This window comes from Anabrus simplex, chromosome 1, assembly GCF_040414725.1.
Source record: "Anabrus simplex isolate iqAnaSimp1 chromosome 1, ASM4041472v1, whole genome shotgun sequence".
NCBI lineage: Eukaryota > Metazoa > Arthropoda > Insecta > Orthoptera > Tettigoniidae > Anabrus > Anabrus simplex.
The window spans coordinates 962252162-962275827 of record NC_090265.1 but is presented as its reverse complement, the minus strand read 5'-3'; the positions used below and the strand labels follow the sequence as shown (position 1 = coordinate 962275827).

Sequence of the window (23666 nt, the reverse complement as noted above, 5' to 3'; positions counted from 1 at the left end):
AAGCGTGATCACCAACAGGAAGAAAAGCGTTCAGGGTGAAAAGGTAAACGGATTACTGTTCAAGGAAATCAGAGCAGTTTTTGTGAAAAGTGATCTAAGGCAGGAAACCTACACAGAAATAAACATTGGAAAAAGGACTGGTTAAAAATCTGTTGTTGGCAGCCTACATTTCTCAAGAAAACTGCCTAAACTGTGGCTGGAAGGAAAACCAATACGCACAGAAAAATTACATGATCTGAAGTCCATGTTTCACTCAATCCCTAAAGACTGTTTGGAGTTTTATCAAAAGTTAGTTAGTTCTCCTACCATAGCCGATGATATCGAAGGCATTTCAGGAAGGCCTGATTCAAAATAACTCATGAAGTCGTTTTTCTTACGTTGGTTTTACTATTATAATTTTTTAGTTGTGAAGTTCATACACTACAATGAACATGGGAAAGCGTGTTAATAAAAGAGTTATTATTGACTACAGAATATAAAATATTAACAATGTTGTACTGTGATATTGTGCTTGATAATGGTTTCCTGTAGAAATGTTGTGCTAGTTTTGTATTAATTTGTTTCGCATTTGTAGACTAAACGCCACCTGGCGCTTGGACTCTGATTGAATTATAGAAATTCTCAAATCACTTGTAGACTAAGACACCTTTTTATCAAAATAAAAGGCAAATAGGTTTTTGCTTATATTATTTTGGAAAACAAAATATGGTGCTAAGTGAATAAAGTAATATTTGATTTAGAGAAAAATGCACAAGGTAGATAGTTTTTCTTTGAGCATTCACAAAGTTGCCGTTCTCTTGAAACATGAATTTTGATGATGATGATGATGCTTGTTGTTTAAAGGGGCCTAACATCTAAGGTCATCGGCCCCAACATGAATTTTGTTGTTTGGTCTATCATTGCATAACACCATCCAATTGTCCCTATCAAACACATTGCAATTAATAATACTTAAGAACATAATTTGATCTTGTATTGTTACGGAAGACACAGACTTCAGTGCATTTAAATAACAAAAGTTGAATAATGAACAATAAACAAACAGCGGAAATTCTAAAATAAAAAAGACTGTCTATTGTCTGCTACTCAAGACTAATATTTGGAAAAAGTCCTTTCTACTTCAACAGAAACTATTAGAGCATACAGAAAGCAAGCAATATCTCCTTGATTTAATTCACAGTCAGCGAGATAAAAATATTTCACCCAAAGCTTTACCTATTTAACACAATGTTTTGTACCCACTTATCAAACATATTCTTCATTTTCAATGACACTGGTTCACTAACTTTAACAAACACATATGAGTTAAGATTATTCTCTACTTTATCCACAATTTGTAGGGTTTTTTTCCTTTCCTCTTTCACAATCTGCTTTGCATCGTACAGACACAAATTGGTCTTATGGCGATGATGGGATAGCAAAAGGGGTAGGAGTGGGAAAGATGTGACCATGGCCTTGATTAACATTTGCCTGGTGTGAAAACGGGAAACCACCAAAAATCATCTTCAGGGCTGCCGACAGCAGGGTTCGAACCTAAATCTACAAAAGCAAGCTGATAGCTACTTGTAGTTCCTCCAGTAGTTGCACTTGGGATTTTACAGAGATGTTATGGCACCGGGAAGGAATTAAAAATTTGACATAAAATAAGAATACTTGTAATTATTTTCTCAACCATCAGTTCTTGCATTGTTTTGATTGCTATAGACATGGTGTGGGGAAAATCAATTACTTTTCCATTATAACTAAAGATCCTCCCAATAAAATTCAAAAGAACCTTAAAGGAATCTTGAACAATACTTTAACCCACTTTAATGAGCAACAAAGTGTCAGCCCCGCAGTGTAAGGGTAGCGTGCCTGTCTTTTACCTGTAGGCCCTGGGTTCGATTCCCAGACAGAATTTTCACCTGGAACTGAGGGTTGGTTCAAGGTCCAATCAACCAACGTGATTACAATTGAGAGACTATCCAACGATGAGATAGCGGCCTCGGTCCAGAAAGCCAAGAATAATGGCCATGAAGATTCAGTGTTCTCACTACACGACACCTTGTAATCTGCAGGCCTTTGGTCTGAGCAGCAATCGCTTGGCCCCTCAGGACTGTTGCGCCATGGGGTTTGGTTTGGTTTAATGAGCACCAAATTTCTGAACTTATTTTGATGAATCTCAAACGCCCTACTGTCAGAGCTCTACCTACAATCCATAAGATCAACATTCCCATCAGGCCTATTATTAATTTTAAAAATAGTCATACATATAATATTTCTTGCTTCATACAAAAAAATTTGCCATGCATCATACTTTTTTTCTAGTAGTTCTGTTGAAAACTCCATATAATTTAGTAATATCACAAAGGAACTTAAATGTACATCCTACTATGCATTCCTTTGATATTATGATTATGTAAACATTCCTAAAATCAAAACTATCAATCTAATCCAAGAAAATTTAAACAAATATAGTCATTTGTGGAAACTAGAAATAAAAGAATTTTTAAATATTCTGAAGTATGTCCTCAACAATAATTATTTCACCTTTAATAATAAAATTTATTTGCAGAGAGGACTCTCTATGAGATCCATTTCTGGAATTTTGGCAGAAATCTACATAGATATTCTAGAAAAAACTCAGCTACTTAACAACTTACAAGGAATATTCCATTTGTCAAGATTTGTAGATGTTTTCATTATTATTATTATCCAGCATATCACCGATAGTAAAATCCTCCTTGAAAAACTTAATACTTGTGACCTTTATGTAAAATTTGCATTTGATTTAGAAACGGATAGAAATCTATAAACTTCCTTGACCTTAAAAGTAAGAGAAGTGACAACCATCTCAAGTTTGAAATCTTTAGGAAGCCTACTCAGAAAATAATACTACCAGACGGGATTCGCTCCACCCCGGCACCCATAAAGAGGCCACTTTTAAAACATGGTATACAGAGCTCTAAACATCCCTATATCTAAGAAGGCTTACAAGAAAGAAATTAAAATTATCTACCTCTTAACATGCAATAATGGTTACAATAGTAATTTCGTCAACAGAATTTTAAATAGCCGGGCTGAGTGGCTCAGACGGTTAAGGCGCTGGCCTTCTAACCGGAACTTGGCAGGTTCGATCCTGACTCAGTCCGGTGGTATTTGAAGGTGCTCAAATACGACAGCCCCATGTCGGTAGATTTACTGGCACGTAAAAGAACTCCTGCGGAACTAAATTCCGGCACCTCGGCGTCTCCGAAGACCGTAAAAGTAGTTAGTGGGACATAAAGCAAATAACATTATTATTATTATTATTAGAATTTTAAATAAGAGTAAACCTATCACCACACTCTAAAAACCAAAAGAGAAAAAGATTTTGTTACCTTTACTTTTATTAATAATAATAATAATCTGTACCAAATCTCAAAATATCTTTAAAAAAACAAAACCCTAACATCGCTTTCAGAAGCAATAACACAACCTCAAAAATTATTTATAACATGAATACTCTTAATAAATCTAATAAACATACACTATCAGGGGTCTATAAGTTAGCGTGTAATCAGTGCAATGACAGCTACATCAGACAGACCAGGAGGAATTTTCTAATCCATTATAAAGAACATTTTAATACAGCAAGCACAGAATGTTTTCCACTATGAGTGAACACATGAAAGATTACAATCGCTCATTTTCATCCACAGATAAAGATTTAGATATCTTGTACGTAGTCAAGAAAGGAATTTTATTAAACATTGTGAAAAATATTCACATAAACGTGGATCAAAAATCAAATCCCATTCACAATCTCAACGAAATTCAGGATAAGACTAACATTCTTGCTGATACAATAATTGAAAGTAATCTCAATCAGCAAACAAGCAAGTTTGCCACAACATGCAATACATGTGCGGTACCCCCATCCTTCAACACATTGTCCCTCCCCTCTTCCACTGCTTCCCCTAAAGAATATAATCTCTGAATAGTCCCTAGTCAGTGCTAAGGTCAACATCAACCTGACCTGAATAACTTACCTACAGGGCTGGAGGAGAGAGAGGAGTTCATGTGTTCGGCATTTCATTTAATAACTCTGTTTCTTCACACTTTTCTCATTCTCACTCTTGGTATTTCTGATTTCCCTTCAGATACCTGATCAACATTTTATTCTTCATTGAAGAAATATGGAGCTTAAATTTCACTCTGTTCCGACATTGACAATCAATAATATTTGACATTCCTTTGAAAACAGTCCACCTGATTTCAATGAGACTTTTCCATCCAACCAATGTTTCTTCAACTCCCCACTTACTCCTAGTCAAATCAGCACCAATTTTAAACACAGCAAAACTGAAGAATTATAAATATTTTAAACAAGATAAGTTTTTATTGTATATTGTTTTTTTCTCTATTAGGTTTATGTCATTTCTTGTACATCAAGCTGAAGAAACCTAAACAAACTACGTTGAAACACACTTTCGCTTCAGGATCTACTTGATTGATGCTTGTTATTTAAAGGGGGCCTAACATCTAAGTCATCGGCCCCTAATGGTAAGAAATGAGACAAAACGAAAAAACACTAAAAACCAAAAATCCTCCACTGACCACAATTCATGGACGGACGGACGGACGGACGGATGGATGGATGTGAATTTAAAACTATCAGTGGAACCGACCCACAGTGCCTCACATGCACAGAAGCTGGCGTAAAACAACAGTATTACTGACCAAGGAACTGCTTCTATAGCACGATACTATGATGCTTGCAGTCGAAAGCAGTCCAAAATCCAAGTTATCGGCCCCTCATAATGGTACTTATCGCTAGAAAAGTAGAGCCATGGTATATGTCATGTTGCGGTACTATTCAAGAGTACCATAGACTCGCGGTATTCCACACATTATGGTACTACTCATAGGTAATGAAATTTTCACATGTATTACAGACCTAATGTGTTTCGCACATTGCGGCACCATTGACAGGCAACACAAACCTATGGTATTCATCATCCCATCGTGTTGCTCATATAGTGCTACTAATCACAGGTACTGTAAAAGCCGTCGCGCTCTCGTTTGCCACTAATCACAAACCTATTTGGTACCTAACATAGCGGTACTACGCACAAGGAAAAGCGACCCACGGTGTTCCTCTTGTGGTGGTACTAATCACAAGGAGTTTCATGGTTCTAATATAATCATCCCTTGGTTGCCCCTTTTAGTCGCCTCTTACGACAAGCAGGGGATACCGTGGGTGTATTCTTCGTCTGCGTCCCTCACCCACAGGGGGTGCTTCAGGATCTGAAAAGCAGTGAACATTGAACAAGTTCAGTGCGGATCTTGCTATGGCATTAATCCAGTCAGGAATTCCACTCCACAAGGTAAACAATCCTGCATTCAAATAAGCCAATTTATGAGAATGTCTTTGAGAAAATAGAAGAGGCGGTCGGCAAATGTGAAGTGGACTTCATTTCAGATGAAACCACTCATGACCTTCCCCTCAAGCTATCTGCAGGAACTATCACATGTTTATGAAAATTCTACCATTACCTTTAGTTGCTGGTCCTTCCGAACGCCTCCCGCGGTCCCTGCCTCCTTAGTATACGCTGCACTCAAATAACTGGAGTAATGAAGACAATACGGCCTTAAATCGCCCACCTTTTATAGTATTTTGAGAAGCTTCCAGAACTCTTTACTGATAGGCGGGATTCCTGTCCTCCTTTTTCTATATGCCTTACCCAGTCTCCCAGATGTTGGCGATCAGTATGGACAGTGTTCCTCGATCTTCGGCAACATGTACACACCCCCAATTTTGATTGACTAGAGAAAATATTTACAAATATCTGATAGGTTGAGTACTATTGAAGAAGAAACCAGAAGTGTAGACAACTTTATACATAAAAATAAAAAATAAAAACAATCTTAAGAACCAGGTTGACAAACCTCAAAATTACAAATTTCTTTATGGAATAATTATAGTTTACCCCACAAGATGGAGCAATTCAACCTATGGTAGACACATCTAACAGTTGGAAACCAAAATATCTTGTAATACATCAGTTCAAGTTAGATTACATAGATGGCCTTATAGAAGGTGCGCAGTTTAACTGGCCGGAGAAGGTGTACTCCTGTTGTTGTTGTTGTTGTTGTTGTTATTGATGTTGTTGTTATATTATTTGCAAATAAGCCCATTAGGACCATGCAGAGTACTTAGAGGCGTGCGTTTGCTTTCCTTTGTGCCCATATTTCTTTCATTTTTTTTGCTGCGAGCTTCCTTTCTGTCTTCAGACCAAGTTGTACTGGTCTTCTTCTTTCCTCTTGGTCAACTTGCCATTTGTGAATTTCGAATCTGAAGATTACCCAGTTCTAAATATCTGTTGGTATAATTCCAACTTGTTTCAGATCATTTTTTATTTCACCAATCCATTTCATTGTGTCTGTTTTGGCCCTACTCCTATTTTTATAGAATTTGACTATTTGTTTTGTAAGTCTGCCTGGGTGCATACTTTTGTGTATCCATAGAGTCTTATCCTGAGTTTTCTAATGTCACTGTGAATATCTGTATATTGTTTGATTTCCTGCAATCGCTTTGAACACTCATACGAGACTCGGATGCAAATAAAGAACTCGGAGCAGACAACAGCACCCACAGACCCACGCCAGGTATGATGGCTTATAGCCTAATGATAGGCCAGGCCTTGCAATTGTGCAACAACACCAGACAAGACACAATCAAATAGGAACAATCAATGTACTGAGTTTGAGTGGGAAATATGAAGAGATAGTGGACATCAGAGTTAGTGGACATCAGAGTTAGTGGACATCATAGAGAGAAGGAAAATATCAATCCTAGGACTGAGTGACACTAAATGGAAAGGTAAAGGGGAGAAAGAGTTGAGGAAGAACTATACCCTCTACTGGAATGGTAACAACATACAGACGAGAAATGGAATATAATCGATACTGGCAAAAAGTTAGATGACATTAAAGAACTCCAGTACATCAATGAGGGGATTATAAAGGAAATGAGAAGTTGACACTGGTGTAAGTGTATACCCCTAAGATGGGTTGCAGCCAAGATGAAAAGAACATGTTTCTGGAAGATCTAGAAGAGACCATCAGTGAGAAGAGGGCAATCACCATCGTGGACCTCAACGCACAGCTCGGGACAGACAGGAATGGCTATGAGAAGGTGATGGGACCACACAGCCATGGAAGAAGGAATTTAGAAGAGGACCATCTCCTAGCCTTCTGCAAAGAAACTGTTTGGTAGTAAAAAAAACAGTTGGTTCAACAAAAGGGTCAGTCACAAGATTACCTGATACAGGTGAGATGGACAAAGCAAGACTGTCATTGACTGTGTCGTTAAAGATAAAGAAAGTAGACTTGTGACAGATGGCAAGGCGATTCCAAGTAAGAATAATTAGTAGCAGTTCTGAAAGACATTAATGTATCAAAGATAACAACCACGAAATTACTTAAGATTAAGGTATGGGAACTACAAGAGATAGGAAAGAGACTCACTATCAGGACCACGTAAGAGGACAACGGCCTACACAAGAAGTGGACATTAGTGAGGTAGAGTGGACAAGATTTAAAAATACCTTGCTAAAGCAGAAATAAAAGTTTGTGGGAAGACAAGCGTGAGATTAAGGGAGAAAGAGACATCCTGGTGGAATGAAAGAGTAAGTTCCTTGATAAAGGAAAGGAATATAGAATAAAAAGAGCAAGAGAGAGACAAATCCAAGCCAGACCAGATAAGGGACAAGAGGAATATTAGAGACCTTGAGCAAGTTTACTGGGAAAAGAAACAGAATTAAAAGAGTAGTAAGAGAGGAAAAGATAAGGTGCTGGGAGAAATGTACTCAAAAACTGGAGGAAGACAATAGAGGCAATATGAAACTATTGTTCAGAGTGATCAAAAACAAAAAGAATTCAGTTGAAACCATCAAAGCAATTGAGAATCCCAATGGAAAGATGTTTTTGAAGACTTTCGTGTGGAGCGTGGCATTGTATGGAAGTGAAACATGGACGATAACTAGTTCAGAAAGAAAATAAAAGCTTTTGAAATGTGGTGTTACAGAAGAATGCTGAAGGTGAGATGGATAGATCGAATCACGAATGAAGAGATACTGAATCGAATTGGTGAGAGGAGATCGATTTGGCTAAATTTGACGAGAAGAAGAGATAGAATGATAGGACACATCTCGAGACACCCAGGACTTGTTCAGTTGGTTTTTGAAGGAAGTGTAGGTGGTAAGAACGGTAGGGGTAGACCAAGGTATGAATATGACAAGCAGATTAGAGCAGATGTAGGATGCAATAGTTACGTAGAAATGAAAAGGTTAGCAAGGATAGGGTGGCATGGAGAGCTGCATCAAACCAGTCTATGGACTGATGACTCAAACACAACACCACATGTGTTTATAGGAAGAGGAATTAGGGATTGAAATGATTTACCCAGGGGGATGTTCAATAAACTTCCAACTTCTTTGAAATCTTTCAAGAAAGGAACGGGTAAACAAATTATATGGACAGCCATAAATGCGGATCAGTGGTGACTGACTGATTAGACTGATTGATTGACCGATCGATCATGTTTCAAACTGATAAATCTGTACGACATGTGAATAAACTCCTATCCACTGGATAATTTTATTAAAACCCTGAAAACATGCATGGTAAATACAGTATTTCTCTGCCATGTAACATACACAGTTCATTAACCAAGCAGTTAGGACTCTTAAAATAACTATTGCTATGAACATCACCAGAGCAGATTACTACACAAAGGAAAAAAGAATGCAAACCTTAAGGACAGCCTTGTGTTGATCATCTGGAGTTTCTTGAATTATGCAAGCTATTTCCTTGTAAAATGTAATTAATGCTTTCATTCCAGCCACACGATCTTCAGAACTTTTTTTCTGCCACTTCAGTAATTGTCCATGCCACCAACTGTACTCAATAAATAAATACCTGGCAAACAGGATGCCATGAAATTCTATAAGCCTCAGAGCAGCTGTGAACAGAGGATTAAACAAATCAATCGTTATGGTTTCATTCTTTAGTAAATTAACCTAATACGACGGCAGATAGAAAAGTAACGCACAATAATTTCTTCCCAAAATGTTTGATATGTACCAAAACCAAACAAATCACAAATGAACTTACATCTTTGACCCACTTAATTTTTTTTTTTTTTTTACATAGTCACCAAGTTTCTCAACACATTTCTCCCATCGTGGTACCAGTATCAATATGCCCTGTTCGTAGAAGTCAGTTTGGTTGGAGTATAGCCATTTGCAGACCGCTGATTTCACTTCAACATCATCTGTCGCAAAGTGTTGGCCGGCCAGGAATTTCTTCATGGGACCAAACAGATGAAAATCCAACAGTGCCAAGTCCGGACTGTACGGTGGATACTGGAGCACTGCCCATCGAAATTTAGCGAGTTTCTCACAAACAGGAGCAGCAACATGGGGACAGGCACTGTCATGAAGAAGTTTCACACTGTCAGTATTAATGAAGCGGCATTTGTCATAAAGGGCACGACGCAACTTAACCAAAGTTTTGATGTAGGCTGCAGCATTCACAGTAGTCCCATGTTCAGCAAAGTCCACCAGTAACAAAAAACAAATGTCCCAGAACACTGTCACAAGCACTTTCCTGGCAGATTGAGTCACTCTGAATTTTTTTCGTACTGGGGAACCAACATACCAACATGTTTTCACTCCACAGAGGTCCGCTTGGTTTCGGGCGTGTAGTGATACACTTATGACGCATCACCATTCCTTTCAGAAAGTCATGCCCTTCTGCGGCGTAATGCATTAAGTGATCCATGCCTGTCATCATTCGCAGGTTCTTGTGGTTGCATTGTCAGGTTATTACGCACTCAGCGAGCACTGACTTTATGGAATTTCAACATGTCATGAACAATGTCGTACACCGCACTAAAGGAAATGTTTAACATCTGCGATAAGGTTCGCAAATGCACACGCCGGTTGTTCAAAATTGCTGCCTCAATGGTGTGGACATTCTGCGGAGTTGAAGCTGTTACTGGCCGCCCGGAGCGTGGCGAATTACTAAGTTTCACACCGACCTCTCGGAAGAATTCACACCACCCGGAGATATGGCTACGGTCCAGACAGTCGCCCCATACACGCCACACATGTCCCTGTGAATTCCACTTGGTGTATACCCTTTGGCCCACAAATATCGAACTACGCTTCACTGCTCTTCACACATGGATGATAGTAACATGCGCACCATGTTTGTTTCATAGTTCAGGCTTCTCTCGCTAGAGCTGCACATGAAAACAAAATACCCTCTGTAGTGCAAACTTCAAACTATATCATCGTGAAATTTCAACGTTCCAGCTGCCAAACCAAGGGAGAAAAAAATTATTCTGCGTTACTTTCCGATTTGCCCTCGTATTTTACATGCATAGCAGGTATTTCTTAAATAATTTTAGTAAAATCATAAGAGCTTGTTAAAATAATCGCCCAATGAACATATGCATGTCAGCCAGGCAGTTTTAAAAAGCAAGCAAAATGAAATGAATGAAAATTAAGATTATTAGAAATGTCTCATGATCTATTTAGATTCTGATAACAAACTTGAAATTTTTGTTCTGAACGAGTAAATTCAGAATTACAATATAATTGGTCCATCATAGGAAATGATAAATTTTACAGCTAACTCATTCTTGGTTGCCAGCTTTTTGCCGCAGTGTGCTAATTTGGGTTCATCAGTTGGTAACTTACACACCTACCAACACACATGGCTAATGCATATAGTGGAAGCCTCTGCACAAGCTGCAGGCACTGCCCATAATGCACTATGGGAGACTGTCACTTTTACAAAAAGTGATACTAGACCATCAGATGATTGCCTCTACTACATGCACTAGCCATGCACCTTGGTAGGTGTGCTAGTTACCAACTGATGAGCCCAAATTGGCACACAGGGCAAAATGCTGGCAATCATGTATGCACTGCTCATGATTTTGGCCCTTACCATAATTTTTTTTTAAAATTTTCTGGTAGTTCGTGTTCGTCCTCCTTTTTAATCTAATTTGGGAGTTCTAAGAATAATTATTTCCTTTAGTCTGCTCTTTGATGCACAGGCGTATAGTTTTTAGGGAGGATGGATTGTGAGCAAAAAAGAAGAAAAAGTGTGTGTTATGCGGGAGTGGAGATGAGTTGGTGAAATTAATAGCTGTTCGAAAATTAAATCACCTTTTTAATGAACTGTGTGGATTGCGTCATGTTTGTAATGGAGATAATCTGAATGCAATTGCACGCTGATAAGTGGTTCAACTGACTGTTATATAATGCAATCTGGGCCTCAGTTTATAGTTTATGATGTTATATTATGCACAGTGAGCAGGATTCCATGAATGTGCGTACGGGGTGTGGCTCAAATGGTAGCAATCGCGCGGTTCAACTAGGATACCTCCAACTAAGTATTTTTATTTTCCACCTTGTCTATACAAGAAATTCGGATGAGGTAGAGCTGGGGATGAAAATGTATTCTGGGTATGTTAAATTACTCCCGATTAACCCCCAATCTCCATGTGTGTTGCTGTCACGTCCTGGTTTTAATTTTGGGTATGCTTACTGAGTTACGTAGTTTCGTTATCCTTTGCATGTCTATTGCTGCTGAAATTTCGTTCTAATTATGGAAAGAGATAATGTCTTGAATATGAGCACTGAGAGTGAAATTTTTGCTGGAGATGTCTCTAACACAGAGAAAGAAAAGGGTCATGAATTAGATGAAATTAACACGTCTCTCGCACCTGATAGTGAGTGTGCTAGATATTTTGAAGCGAGGGGTACGATAGCCGATGGTGAAAATGCCCTCACTGAAAAACGCGTGAACACTGATTCACAAATTACTAGGCCAATTAGTGACCATATTTCTAATATTAACTCTGTTTTTGACATTGTCCGTAAATGGAAGCTGAATTTTTCGGGGGAAGGTAATAGTTCTAGCATTATAGAGTTCTTGGAACGGGTTGAAGATATTGCCGAACGTAGCTCCTTATCTCCTGATCTGTTCATAACAATCATCCCTGAAATGGTGGAAGGGCCAGCATTGAAATGGTTCAGAGTAGCAAAAAGCGAATATCCAATCCTGCTAGGCAAATAAAACAGAGATTTGGTTTGTCCGATATGGACTACTGCTTGAAACAGGAAATTTTCAGAAGAACTCAAGCAGTAGGAGAACCCATTGATGACTATGCCACTGGCATTTTACTGCTATTCAATCGTTTGTGTATCAAGTCCTCCGAATCGGAAGTATTTGATCAGTTTTATAGGAATCTGGCCCCCGATTACAAATTTTACATAAAACGATCGCAGGTTGAGAGCATGGAAGAAATCATTAGTTTGGGTCACAAGTTTGAGACAACCATTTATCAGAATAAATTGTACCGTCCGCCTCCCGCACCATCTGATTGTTCGTTCCCCAACGTCACTTATCATGCTCCGTCAAGGGCTGTCTCCTTTGGTGCGATTCCTTCTTCAACCCGTTCTCCTGGGAGTTCCGATTGTACGTCGAACTTCATCTCTCCTATGATATAGATGTTGATTCCCATAGGGAATATGAAATATTTGTCCTGAATGAGTAAATTTATAATACCAATATAAATAGTCCGTTATTGGACATTATAAATTTTCCTGCTAACTCATTCTTGGTTGCCAGCGTTTCGCCCTCGTGTGCTAGGGTGGGCTCATCAGTTGGTACCTAGCACACCTACCAATACGCTGGCTAGTGCATACCGTATATCTACTCATATCTATCATCTGATGGCCAAGCAGGCATCAATTTTTGCTGATGAGACAAAGTCTCTTAGTGCATTGGCACTGCCGGTGGCTCCAGTTAGCCTACGCAGTGGCCTCCACGGTATGCACTAGCCAGCGTATTGGTAGGTGTGCTAGGTACCAACTGATGAGCCCACCCTAGCACACGAGGGCGAAACGCTGGCAACCAAGAATGAGTTAGCAGGAAAATTTATAATGTCCTTCATCTCTCCTACTCGTTGCCGTATTAATGCCGTCCAAAATTCTAACTTAATTATTGAAAGTAAAACTGCTGTAGTGAAATGTTGGAATTGTGGGAAATTAGGGCACGTCTCTAAGAACTGTTGGTCTAAGTCTCCCTTAAAATGTTATAAATGTGGTCTAAATGATATGTACAATGTATGTCCTAGGTGCAATTCTCAACAGGGAAAACTAAATCCACGCCGGCGTGATGGCCCGTTGTTTCTACTTGATAGGGATTTGTGTAAAAAAGATTTGGAGTCTTCCCTCCTCTACAACCTGGGCAAAAATTTTTATGGATCGTGCATAATATATGCGTTATTAAGATATTGGATCTTGTCGTTCCTTCATGAACCAATCTATTGTGAGTGGCATGAATTTGAAATACCTCCAATATAGTGAGGGCTCAGGGCAATTTATGTTAGCTGATGATCGTCAAGTACGTCCTGTGGGTCAGGTTAAATGTCATATCAAAATCCACAACCTGTCGTGGAACTGGATAGTCAATGTTGTTCCTGATCTATCTGCCCCTGTCATTTTGGGCACCGATTTTATGTTATCTACTGGTTTATCCATTGACTTTATTGCCCGAACCTTTGCTTTCCATTTCAAATCTGGCAAAAATTACCCTTTTGAAGCACCCCTTAGGAAGGCTGCTATTTGCTCCATTTCCAATTCTAAACTACCCAACGCCTCTTGTGATTTGACAGATAATCAGAATTTTATGTTAAACAGTTTATTGGAGGAATTTTCTGATGTCCTGACTGCCAATCTAGGGTTGTTCCTTTCCCAAATTGTCTGCTATGCGAGATTATCTCAATGACCTTTTGGATAAGAAAGTAGTCAGTCCGTCCAAGTGTGTCTTCAGTAGTCCTGCCTTCCTTATCCCTATAAAGGACCGTAAATTCAGATTTATTGTCGATCATAGGAAAGTCAATAAAAACATCGTTTTTGACATTTTCCCTTTACCCACCATTGAAAGTGTCTTCCAACATTTCCATGGAGATAAATTTTTCACCGTTTTTGACTTTAATTCAGCATACTATCAAATCCCCTTACACCCTAAAAGCCGCCCTTATACTTCTTTTGCTACCCCGTTTGGACTTTTTGAATTCAATAAAGTGCCGATGGGCATATCTATAGGTGGTCAAGCACTCAGCCGCATCCCTAATTCGATCCTTGGGGATCTGAAATTTTCCTGTGTGTTCAACTATCTTGACGATCTTCTTATACTTTCTGCAACCTTTGAGGAACACCTCGTTTATCTCTGAGAGGTCCTACCTTATTTACACAAGCACAAGTTTACTATAAATCCAAAAAAGGTCTCTCTTTGCTCCAAGCATTTGAATTTCCTTGGTCATATCATATCTGATTCTGGCAATGCTGTTAATCCCGACAGGGTTAAATGTATTCACAATTTTTTTTCCACCTTGTCGATACATTAGTTGCTTAACCCATTAGCGCCTGAATTAACTTTTTCTGAGATTTGCTTATTTATTGTGTTTTGTCGCATGTTTGAGACCAAAATAAATTAATAAAACAATTTTTAGAATTTTGGAATCACTAGGCCATAAGATATCTGATGTTGCCATATGGCAACGCTAGGCGCTTGCACTACCTATTTTTAAACAATGGTTTTGAAATTCGAATTTAGGTTGCAAAGTGGTTTTGTTTTTGTTTTTGTGGAATAACAATTTTGAAATATCTTAGTATTATTTGCTGTAAGAATATGGAATATCAGTTTTTATTCACATCACAGCAAAAAGAAAATAGAATTATTGAACAAAGGAGAAAATATTTGTTTGCAGTACATAGACACATATGTACAGTTCATTGCCTGTCAAAACAAAAAATCATTGGAAAAATAAAATAACATCAAAAATAAAGAAAATGAATCAAAAAGAACTTCAGATGCAGTTGCAAACTATAGAGTAACTACAGTAGTCTATATTTTCGGAGGCATATAAATGCCCACCCTCATTACTTGCGCGTTAGCCACAGAGATAGAGATTGACAATCTTTCACTGTGTTCATTATCATCCTGCGTGTCCCAATAAGAATGCTTGGAGGGCAACCTATTATATCCAGAAATGAAAAGTATGGCGATAAAGCAACGAATTTCATCAGAAGTTATTTGTGGGTCCGTACAATTTAAAAACACTGCATACGTTTTAGTCTCTCGAACTAAATGTTCGATCAGCTGGTTATCTGTAAACAATTCAAAAATGTCAACAACAGTCATGGATTTTCACTTGCTATAATTAGACTCCGGAAATGTCAACAGTAGCCCAGTATTGAAATCAGCCCCATTGGTCTATCTTAGTTTATTTGATTTATTATTTCCTCTATCAGTTATCCGCTCTTTCGCAGCATGGGGTATTGAAACAGATCTTGCATCAGTAGACAGAAAAGGCACTTCGTCCTCTGGTAACACACCTTCACCATCGTAACTAATCCCAATTCTTTCATTATTTACAAGCTTCATTTCAGCACTGCCATGTAGCTGTCGAGAGATAGATTATCAATAAGCCCACCATTATCTTCATCACCAGGAGCCCTCATCTGTAAGTACATCTACATAGGGCGGTTCTACAAAAATATCACCATCAAGATCTTCAGTCAGTACCATATCCAGTGCTTCTAAAAGGGAAAATCCCTTCCTGCAATGAAGATGTATGAATCAGTGTAAAGTATCATGATCTGACAGCTGCAGCAATTTTACTGAGTATAAACGCCTAGCGTTGCCCCCCGCTAATGATTCAACAAGCACTACTACAGCATTGTGCGCCCGTACTATTTCAAATGCTTACAACTTATATAATGAAGTGTGCACAACACTACTGTAAACATAATCCAATGAAAGAACTTCACTTACAGATTTTATATCCTTCTTACGTGAAGCCGGCAGCCATTTCGCAGGAATCTTAAAATAACCAAGAGTCCACCAGTCTTTGTGTCACAACAATAGATTTTTAAATTAAATAAACGTGATTACTCGATTCTACAAACTCTTCTCTAACTGTCGGATGACACAACAATCTTCCAGATTATTTTTTATTACCAACAGTATTAAAAGAAAAAGGTGCAAAAATCGTTTCCGTATGGCAATGCAAGGCGCTAATGGGTTAAGGCAACTTATTGGTTAAAAGTGGTACATGTTTCATATATTATTAACATCTTCAGCCACATAACACTATTTAGATGAAAAATTTATATATTGACAAAGTATCAATGCTTTGAGAGAAAGTGTCCTTAAAAATAGCATAAGAAGATTAAATGACAACATTAAAAACAACTCAAACAGCCCAAAAATGTGAGCGGTGTGAGAAGATTCCTGTGTATGGTCGGTTTTTACAGTTGTTTCATCAAACAAATTTCTCAGGTTTCAGCCCCTCTTAACTTTGTAAAAAGAAAGAATTGCCGTTTTATCTGGGTAGAAGCCCAAACCCATGCTTTCGATCTGCTGAAGAAAGCCCTTTGTGAAGCCACTGTTCTCCATAGTCCTGATTTTTCCAGAGATTCTAGCGAGGTGAGTTTCTGTGGTTTAAAATTAATGTGCTGACGATTGGAAACTGGTTCCTATTGCGTATTTCAGCAAGTTATTGCACGGAGCTGAATTATGGTATTCTATTTATTAGAAGAAATGTTTGGCGGTAGTTTTGAGTGTTGAAAAATTTCATTCCTACTTGGAACACCGTCATTTCTTCATCCACACGTATAATCAAGCCTTATCGTGGATGAGCGCCAATGTGAAAAGACTTGGGAGGACGGCTAGGTGGATTCTGCATTTATCAGCTTATAAATTCACCATCGTGCACATTCATGGGAAAGAGAATGTCGTGGCGGGCTGTTTGTCACAGATAATCGACGGATTTAAACCACCTGACGGCGAGTCCAATGTAAACTGCGACCCACGTGACAGAATCCATATTCTTCAAAACCATCCTTGGTCTTTCACCGATATTTCTGTGCACCAAAAGGAAGACAAAGAGTGTTCTGAACTGATGAAAGGGATCGCCAATGGGTCCGTTCGTAACAGAGCATTTGTAATCAAACATGGATTGTTGGTTCATCGCATCTGCAAGAATAGGAGGGACAAAATTTTGTTCCTGTTAAATTAAGATCCATGATTCTGCATTACTTTCAAGATTCCTACTTAGGCGCCCATCTAGGTCAATACAAAACCCTGCAACGAGTTTCGCAGGATTACTTTTGGCCTAACGTCAAAAATTATGTCTTAGAGTACGTAAAGAGCTGTGATATCTGCCAACGGTGTAAACCTGCACAATGTTCGCAAATTGGCCTCCATTCTGCTGATGTTGCTTCTTACGCTGGTGAAAAATTATTCATTGATTATTTCGGTCCTCTAATGAAATCGAAGAACAATCGTATCGGAATACTTTCTTTTACATACTTTCTGTTATCGATGCCTTTTCTAAATTTGTGTGGTTTTTCCCGGTCCGTAAAATAAAATTGAATGCCGCCGTCTATGTGCTGTCCCGGCACATTTTTGGAGTTTTTGGGCCTCCCAAGGTTTTAGTTTCCGGTAATGCCTCTACTTTCAACTGTGATAAATTCCGTCACCTCTGCTTCGGGTGGGGAATCAAACATATTTTTCTAAGTCCACATTACCCCAAGTCATCCCACGTGGAAAGATTCCACAAAAATCTAAAATCCTGCCTGAGCGCCTTTTAAGCGCTGATCCACGCAGTTGGGACGATACTCTAGCCTTTTTTGTTCTAGCTTTCAACAACGCTGTGCATGAATCTCACCGCCACACACCAGCTGACTTATTTCTAGGGAGAAGTATCACGGATCCGCTTCAATTAAAATGGAACGTCGAATACCTGTCTGAGTCATCGAGAAACCTGGATGTTAAGACAAAATGGAAAGAAGCCATCGAACAACTGATCAAAGCCCGCAAACGTGTGGCAAAAAAGTTCAACCAAGGAAGGAAAGCCGTCAGTTTCAAAGCTGGAGATCTGGTCGTAGTGAAATCTTTTCCTGTCAGTTCAGCAGCGGACCAAATCGCCACTAAACTTTGCCAGAAATGGTCCAGCCACAAGAAAATTATTGAATTTCTTGGACCTGTAAGAGTTAAGCTAGAAGACATAAAAAGTCAAAGGGTATCCAAATCCCACGTATTCCTACTTAAACCTTACTATCAAAGAAAAATGTAAAAACCTTATACCCCTTTTATTTTATCTTTTTGGTGTTGCAATATATTTTCTCTTGTTCGTGTAATACGAGAATTCTAAGACTTTTTCTTTTCCAGGAACAATGAACTACTGTATTTCCTTGGATATTAAAAAAAAAGGGAAGAAGTTTAAAAGCAACCTGGTATTGATCATATAAGACGAGGGAAAAGGTAGGCTTTACATGAAAATGACATAATGCTATTGAAGAATATCAGAATTGTAGGTGACCTACGTACTAAATAACAAAAGATAAGGACCGTTTATGTGTACCTGGTGCATCTCCTATGACAATCCAAATTCCATTAATGTTTTGCCGACAATTTAGCATTACTAGCAGTGGACATAAAAGCAAAAACCCAGATATCAGAACTTCAAAACATTGCAAATAAAATTGGCCTCAAAATATCATTTGAAACACCTTACTATCAACACAACTAAAAGAAGTTACCATAAATGGTAATAAAATCAAAATAGTAACTCAATTTAAATATCTTGGAGAAGTAATAACACATAACCTAAATGAAAACAATCTCAATCCAAACAAGAACAAATAGACTAGCTAAAGCACAAAAATTAAGATGGGATATCTACAAAAAGAAATGTCTATCAATAAATGCAAAAATAAAACACTACAACACAGTTATAAAACCGGAAGTTACATAATTATGCAGCAAAAATACTTTTTCACCTGAATAAACAATCAAAGACTGACAGACTTTAGAAAATTGAAAGGAGGATTGGAAGAACCTGCATCAACAAAAAATACCAGAAGGATGGACAGTGGCGGATAATACCCAACAAAGTCGTGTACAAAGAGCCTAGAACCCATTACAGATACTATGCGTAAGAGGAGACTGGGATTCTTTGGACATGCAGGATTCGAAACTTCTGAAACAACTAGTACAACACAATCTCGTCTCAAAAAATACCACAACAGGATGTAAAGTAAGAGAGGATCTGAAGAAAATAGGCCTTACAATGGAAGACACCACAAATAAGATAAAATTGAATACAAAACTCAAGAATACAAACCTCTGCTTTACCCTTACACGAAACAAACCAACAACATGCATATTTTCAACTGAGGAAAGGGCACGAAGATCGGAGCATCTGAAGAAGTACTGAGAGGACCGCAAAGCCCGAACAATCCCTTAAAAGAAACCTGAACGATGGCCTGACTAAAGTGCTATGCGGTCATAAAAGAAGAAGAATGTTGGTAACAAGATATGGTATGTAGCAGCTTAATGCAAGTAAAAGATGTGAACTAGCAAAAATGGCAGCAGGAAGAAAACTGTTTGTTGATGATTGTGACATAGAAAGAAGTTTATTACAGCTAAGCAGTGACACCGATGACAGTTCTTTATGCGATGATATAGATCAAGATCCACATTTTGATCCTGAATATGACTGCAGCCGATCAGAAATGAAGCTGGTTTTTTGAAAGGTAAGAAACTAATGCCTTATTTTTCTAACCTCTTAGGTGTAAAATATGGTATGTGTAGTGCATAACATGTTCTTCACCTTGGCCCATCTCTAAAACTCCCAACATGACATAAGTTTTTAATTATTTCTCTTACTGCAGTACAAGATATATTACCTAATTTAATTTGTGAGCTTTTATTTAACATAAAACACTTACCTTCAAGCAATTATTTCTTTAATCTGTTGCAAAAATATAAAAACACGCAAATGTAAAATATGGTATCTACTGCAGTTACCATGTTTTAAATTCAAGTAGCTAGAAGCTCCACAACTCAGTTGAATTATGGCTTACAGGTGTTATCTTTTGTACTATTATGATTTATTTTCCAAATTTGAAATAATAATCATAATTTAATAAGAAAATGAAACAAAATAAAAATAATATTAATCGGTAGGCTAATATTACTGAGTTCCAACTTACTGACTAAAAAAATTTGTTTCAGAAATCAAATCCACTTGAAACAAATCAAATCCACTTGAAACTGGTGAAATATGCCAACCTGGACCCCCTACTAGTACAACGATTGGAGAAGACGGGCTATCAGAAACATCACCTTCTGTTGTGCAACCAGCCTGCATCAGTGATCCCACTTTAACAGCTGAGAATTCAATGGATGATTTTATAAAACAGAAAGTGTCACGAAAAGTTGGGAGAAAAAGAAAAAGAGGAGTCAACAAACAGGTCAAAAATAAAACTGCCAGAAATCTGGACAAGAGTTACTTGTCATATCGGGGTAAGGGTAAACCTAATCTCCATGAAAAATCGGACATGACTATAATTGTAAAAAAACAATGTTTTGATAAAATTGATGAAGAAACCCATAATTCTATCTTTGAAGAGTTTACTGCTATTGGTAAGTATAATACACAGAACGCTTACTTGTTTAGTCTGATAGATGTCCAAAAATCTGCACAAAAAACTAAAAGGAGCGGGAGTCCTTCCCAAAGAACTTTTACTGCAATATACCATATTGTGGTAGACGTACAGAAAGTAAAAGTTTGTAAAAAGGCCTTCTTAATTATCCATGGTTTTTAAAAAAACAGGGAGGAATTGAAACTTTACTTAGTAAAAAAAACAAGGATCCTCTTGTCCTCCTTTAGATAAAAAGGGTAGCCATGGTCACCACAAGAAAAAATACTCTGAAACTGATATAAATAATGTTCGTATCTTCATAGATAGGCTCCCAAAATACGAAAGTCATTATACCCGTCACAAGAACCCTTATAAAATGTTCATGTCCATGGAGTACACTGTCAAGTACACCACTTTCTGTTCCGAAGCTGGTTACATTCCTGTATCTTCTGATATTTTTATAAGAAATTAATATTGGATTCAAGAAACCAAAAACAGATACATATAAGGATCGTGACTCTATGAGAATCGATCTTCAACAAGCAGAAAAGGACAAAGACAAAACAAAAATAAAAGAAATCAGTATAAGCATACAAAAACATCACTTGAAGGCTGCTGCTGGGTTCAAGTTCATTCAAGATGGACCAAACGACAAAGATGCTCTCATACTTACGTTAGATTTACAGCAAGCTCTTCCACTTCCAAAGCTATCCACAGGCCCTGCATTTTATAAAAGGAAGTGTTTCTGCTATAACCTTAGCATTCATGACTGCTCATCCAACACAGGATATTTCTATTACTGGGATGAATCTACAGCTGGTAGAGGAGGTGATAATATAGCCAGCTGCATTTTGAAACACTTCAATCAGCAGAACATACATTGTGACAAACTACTAGTAACATCTAACAACTGCTGCGGCCAAAACAAGAACTGGGCTATTGTCGCACTTTGGTTAAAATTATTAGCAAGTGGAAGAGTGAAAAGTGTTTAACATGGCTTCTCCACTGTTGGGCATACTATGTTACCATCAGGAACTTTGGAAGAGTGGAGCAATATGTAAGGGACCACATACAATTTGTATACTCTCCAGAGGAATGGGGAAAGGTACTGAAGAACGCTCAAAGGTCTCATCCCTTTCATGTGTATCATATGCAGAGGAAGGATTTCTTTAAAATTTCGTCACTTAAGCAATATTTTAGGCCACCAAAAAATGTCACTGCTTCAGCTGTTAAACTGTACATCTCCTATGACAATCCAAATTCCATTAATGTCAGCAATACGTACTTTGGTCTGGGAGAAAACGTTTCAAGAAGGATGAAAGGTCATCCCTTGATCAACAAGAATTTTTACAACAATTTAATTGTGAACTGCTACCTCTTTACAGCAGGCCTCGACCAGTTAACAAGAAAAGATTGGATGATGTTCTCAGCTTGTTGCAGTACATACCTCAGGTCTATCATAGCTACTACAGAGGTCTCTGCTCCCAGTAACACATACTAGCCCCTACAAAAATCCATTGCAGCCAGCAATACAGGGTGTCTTTCAATAAAGCACACAAATCTCAAACTGGTTTTTTTTTGTTTGTTCATATTTTGTTCTTTAAGTGTAGTTTTCTAAGTAAATTAAGAGAGTTTCCTTTTGTTTACGTCACAAGTTCTGCTTAAATATATTTGTATTTATTACATTATATTAAACTGATTCCATTCCCAGTAGGAAGCATCTGTATTCCTTTAATTACGAAGTTAGATCATTCAGCACATAAAGTAAAACATTATCTCCTCACTTGTCACAGTTTATCTTTTACCTTTCCAACATACTATTTATAATAATGTAAAACATGGTATGTGGAACATAACTAGGTAAGTTGTGACCTATTTCTGCAAGTAAAACAGGGTATCTACTAGTGACGTGCTTGAGCCCGGCTCGAGCTGCTCGAACAGATGACGTCAAAGTTCGATCAAGATTGAGCTTTGCTCGAGCTTTTGTGCACGCCGCAACCTAGCGCCTTGCTGTTACTAATACCCAGCAAACTTGAGAAGAATATGCAAGAGTATTATGCTTGACAGTACCTGTTCGTCCTCTTTACTGTTACTTCCGTGTCTTTTGTACATAATATAATTTCGACCCATACCTATATATTGGAGACAGTCAAAATTTGTGTTTGTGCGATGATTCGTTACAAATGCCTCGATCCGAATAAACCAATTGTCTACTAAAATGTGTTGTTTGGGCCTATAAAGACAGAAAAAGGAAACCATTCATGTGCTGTAATAGTTACATATTTGAATGGTTATAAGACTAAAAATGCAGTGCGGTTAGGAGCGAGCAGCTGTGAGCTCGCATCCGGGAGATAGCGGGTTTGAACCCCACTGTCGACAGCCCTGAAGATGGTTTTCCGTGGTTTCCCATTTTCACACCAGGCAAATGCTGGGGCTGTACCTTAATTAAGACCACAGCCATTTCCTTCCCATTCCTCGGCCTTTCCTGTCCCATTGTCGCCATAAGACCTATCTGTGTCGGTGCGACGTAAAGCAACTAACAAAAAAACTTAAAATGTATGATATTTTATCTTCAGCTGTTGACACATTTCTCGCTCAGCCGCCTGGCTCAATGGTTAGCGTGTTGGCCTTTGGTCACAGGGGTCCCGGGTTCGATACCCGGCAGGGTCAGAATTCTTAACACCATAAGATGGTGTCTTGTTTTATTTGTTCCAGATGGGATCGAAAATTACTGGACCTATTGACCTGAATTATGGTTAAAGATACAGCTTGAAATCTCGAGTCAATTTTGACTTTCATATATATTTCACGCAATCAGACAGTAACATTGCTGCATAACAATATTTATACATGTATTTGTGTACACGATTGATGAGATGTCAATCCTTTCTTACTCAAATGCTTCTATACGAACAAAAAGGGTAATTCTCTCCCAAGGAGTGGATTCAAACCCCCCAACATTGAGGACAGAAGGAGAACCTCACCTGCCATGCTGCACAGCTGTCTTAGCCATCCAAAGCATGACATTGTAAGAATAATATTACCATAATCATAATTTTGCACGGTCTAGAAAGCCAAGAACAACAGATGAGAGGACCTATCATGCTGACCACCCGACACCTC

General features: G+C 38.2%; 1 protein-coding gene across 1 annotated transcript in view; it reads right to left on the bottom strand.

Annotated features, from left to right (window-relative positions):
- Positions 1 to 23666, bottom strand: part of LOC136857637 (DNA-dependent protein kinase catalytic subunit) — an 873484-nt gene that overhangs the window by 753601 nt on the left and 96217 nt on the right. The window contains exon 7 of the mRNA XM_067136445.2: positions 8778 to 8986. Coding sequence (XP_066992546.2) covers positions 8778 to 8986 — 209 coding nt within the window. The remainder of the gene's footprint in view (positions 1 to 8777; positions 8987 to 23666) is intronic.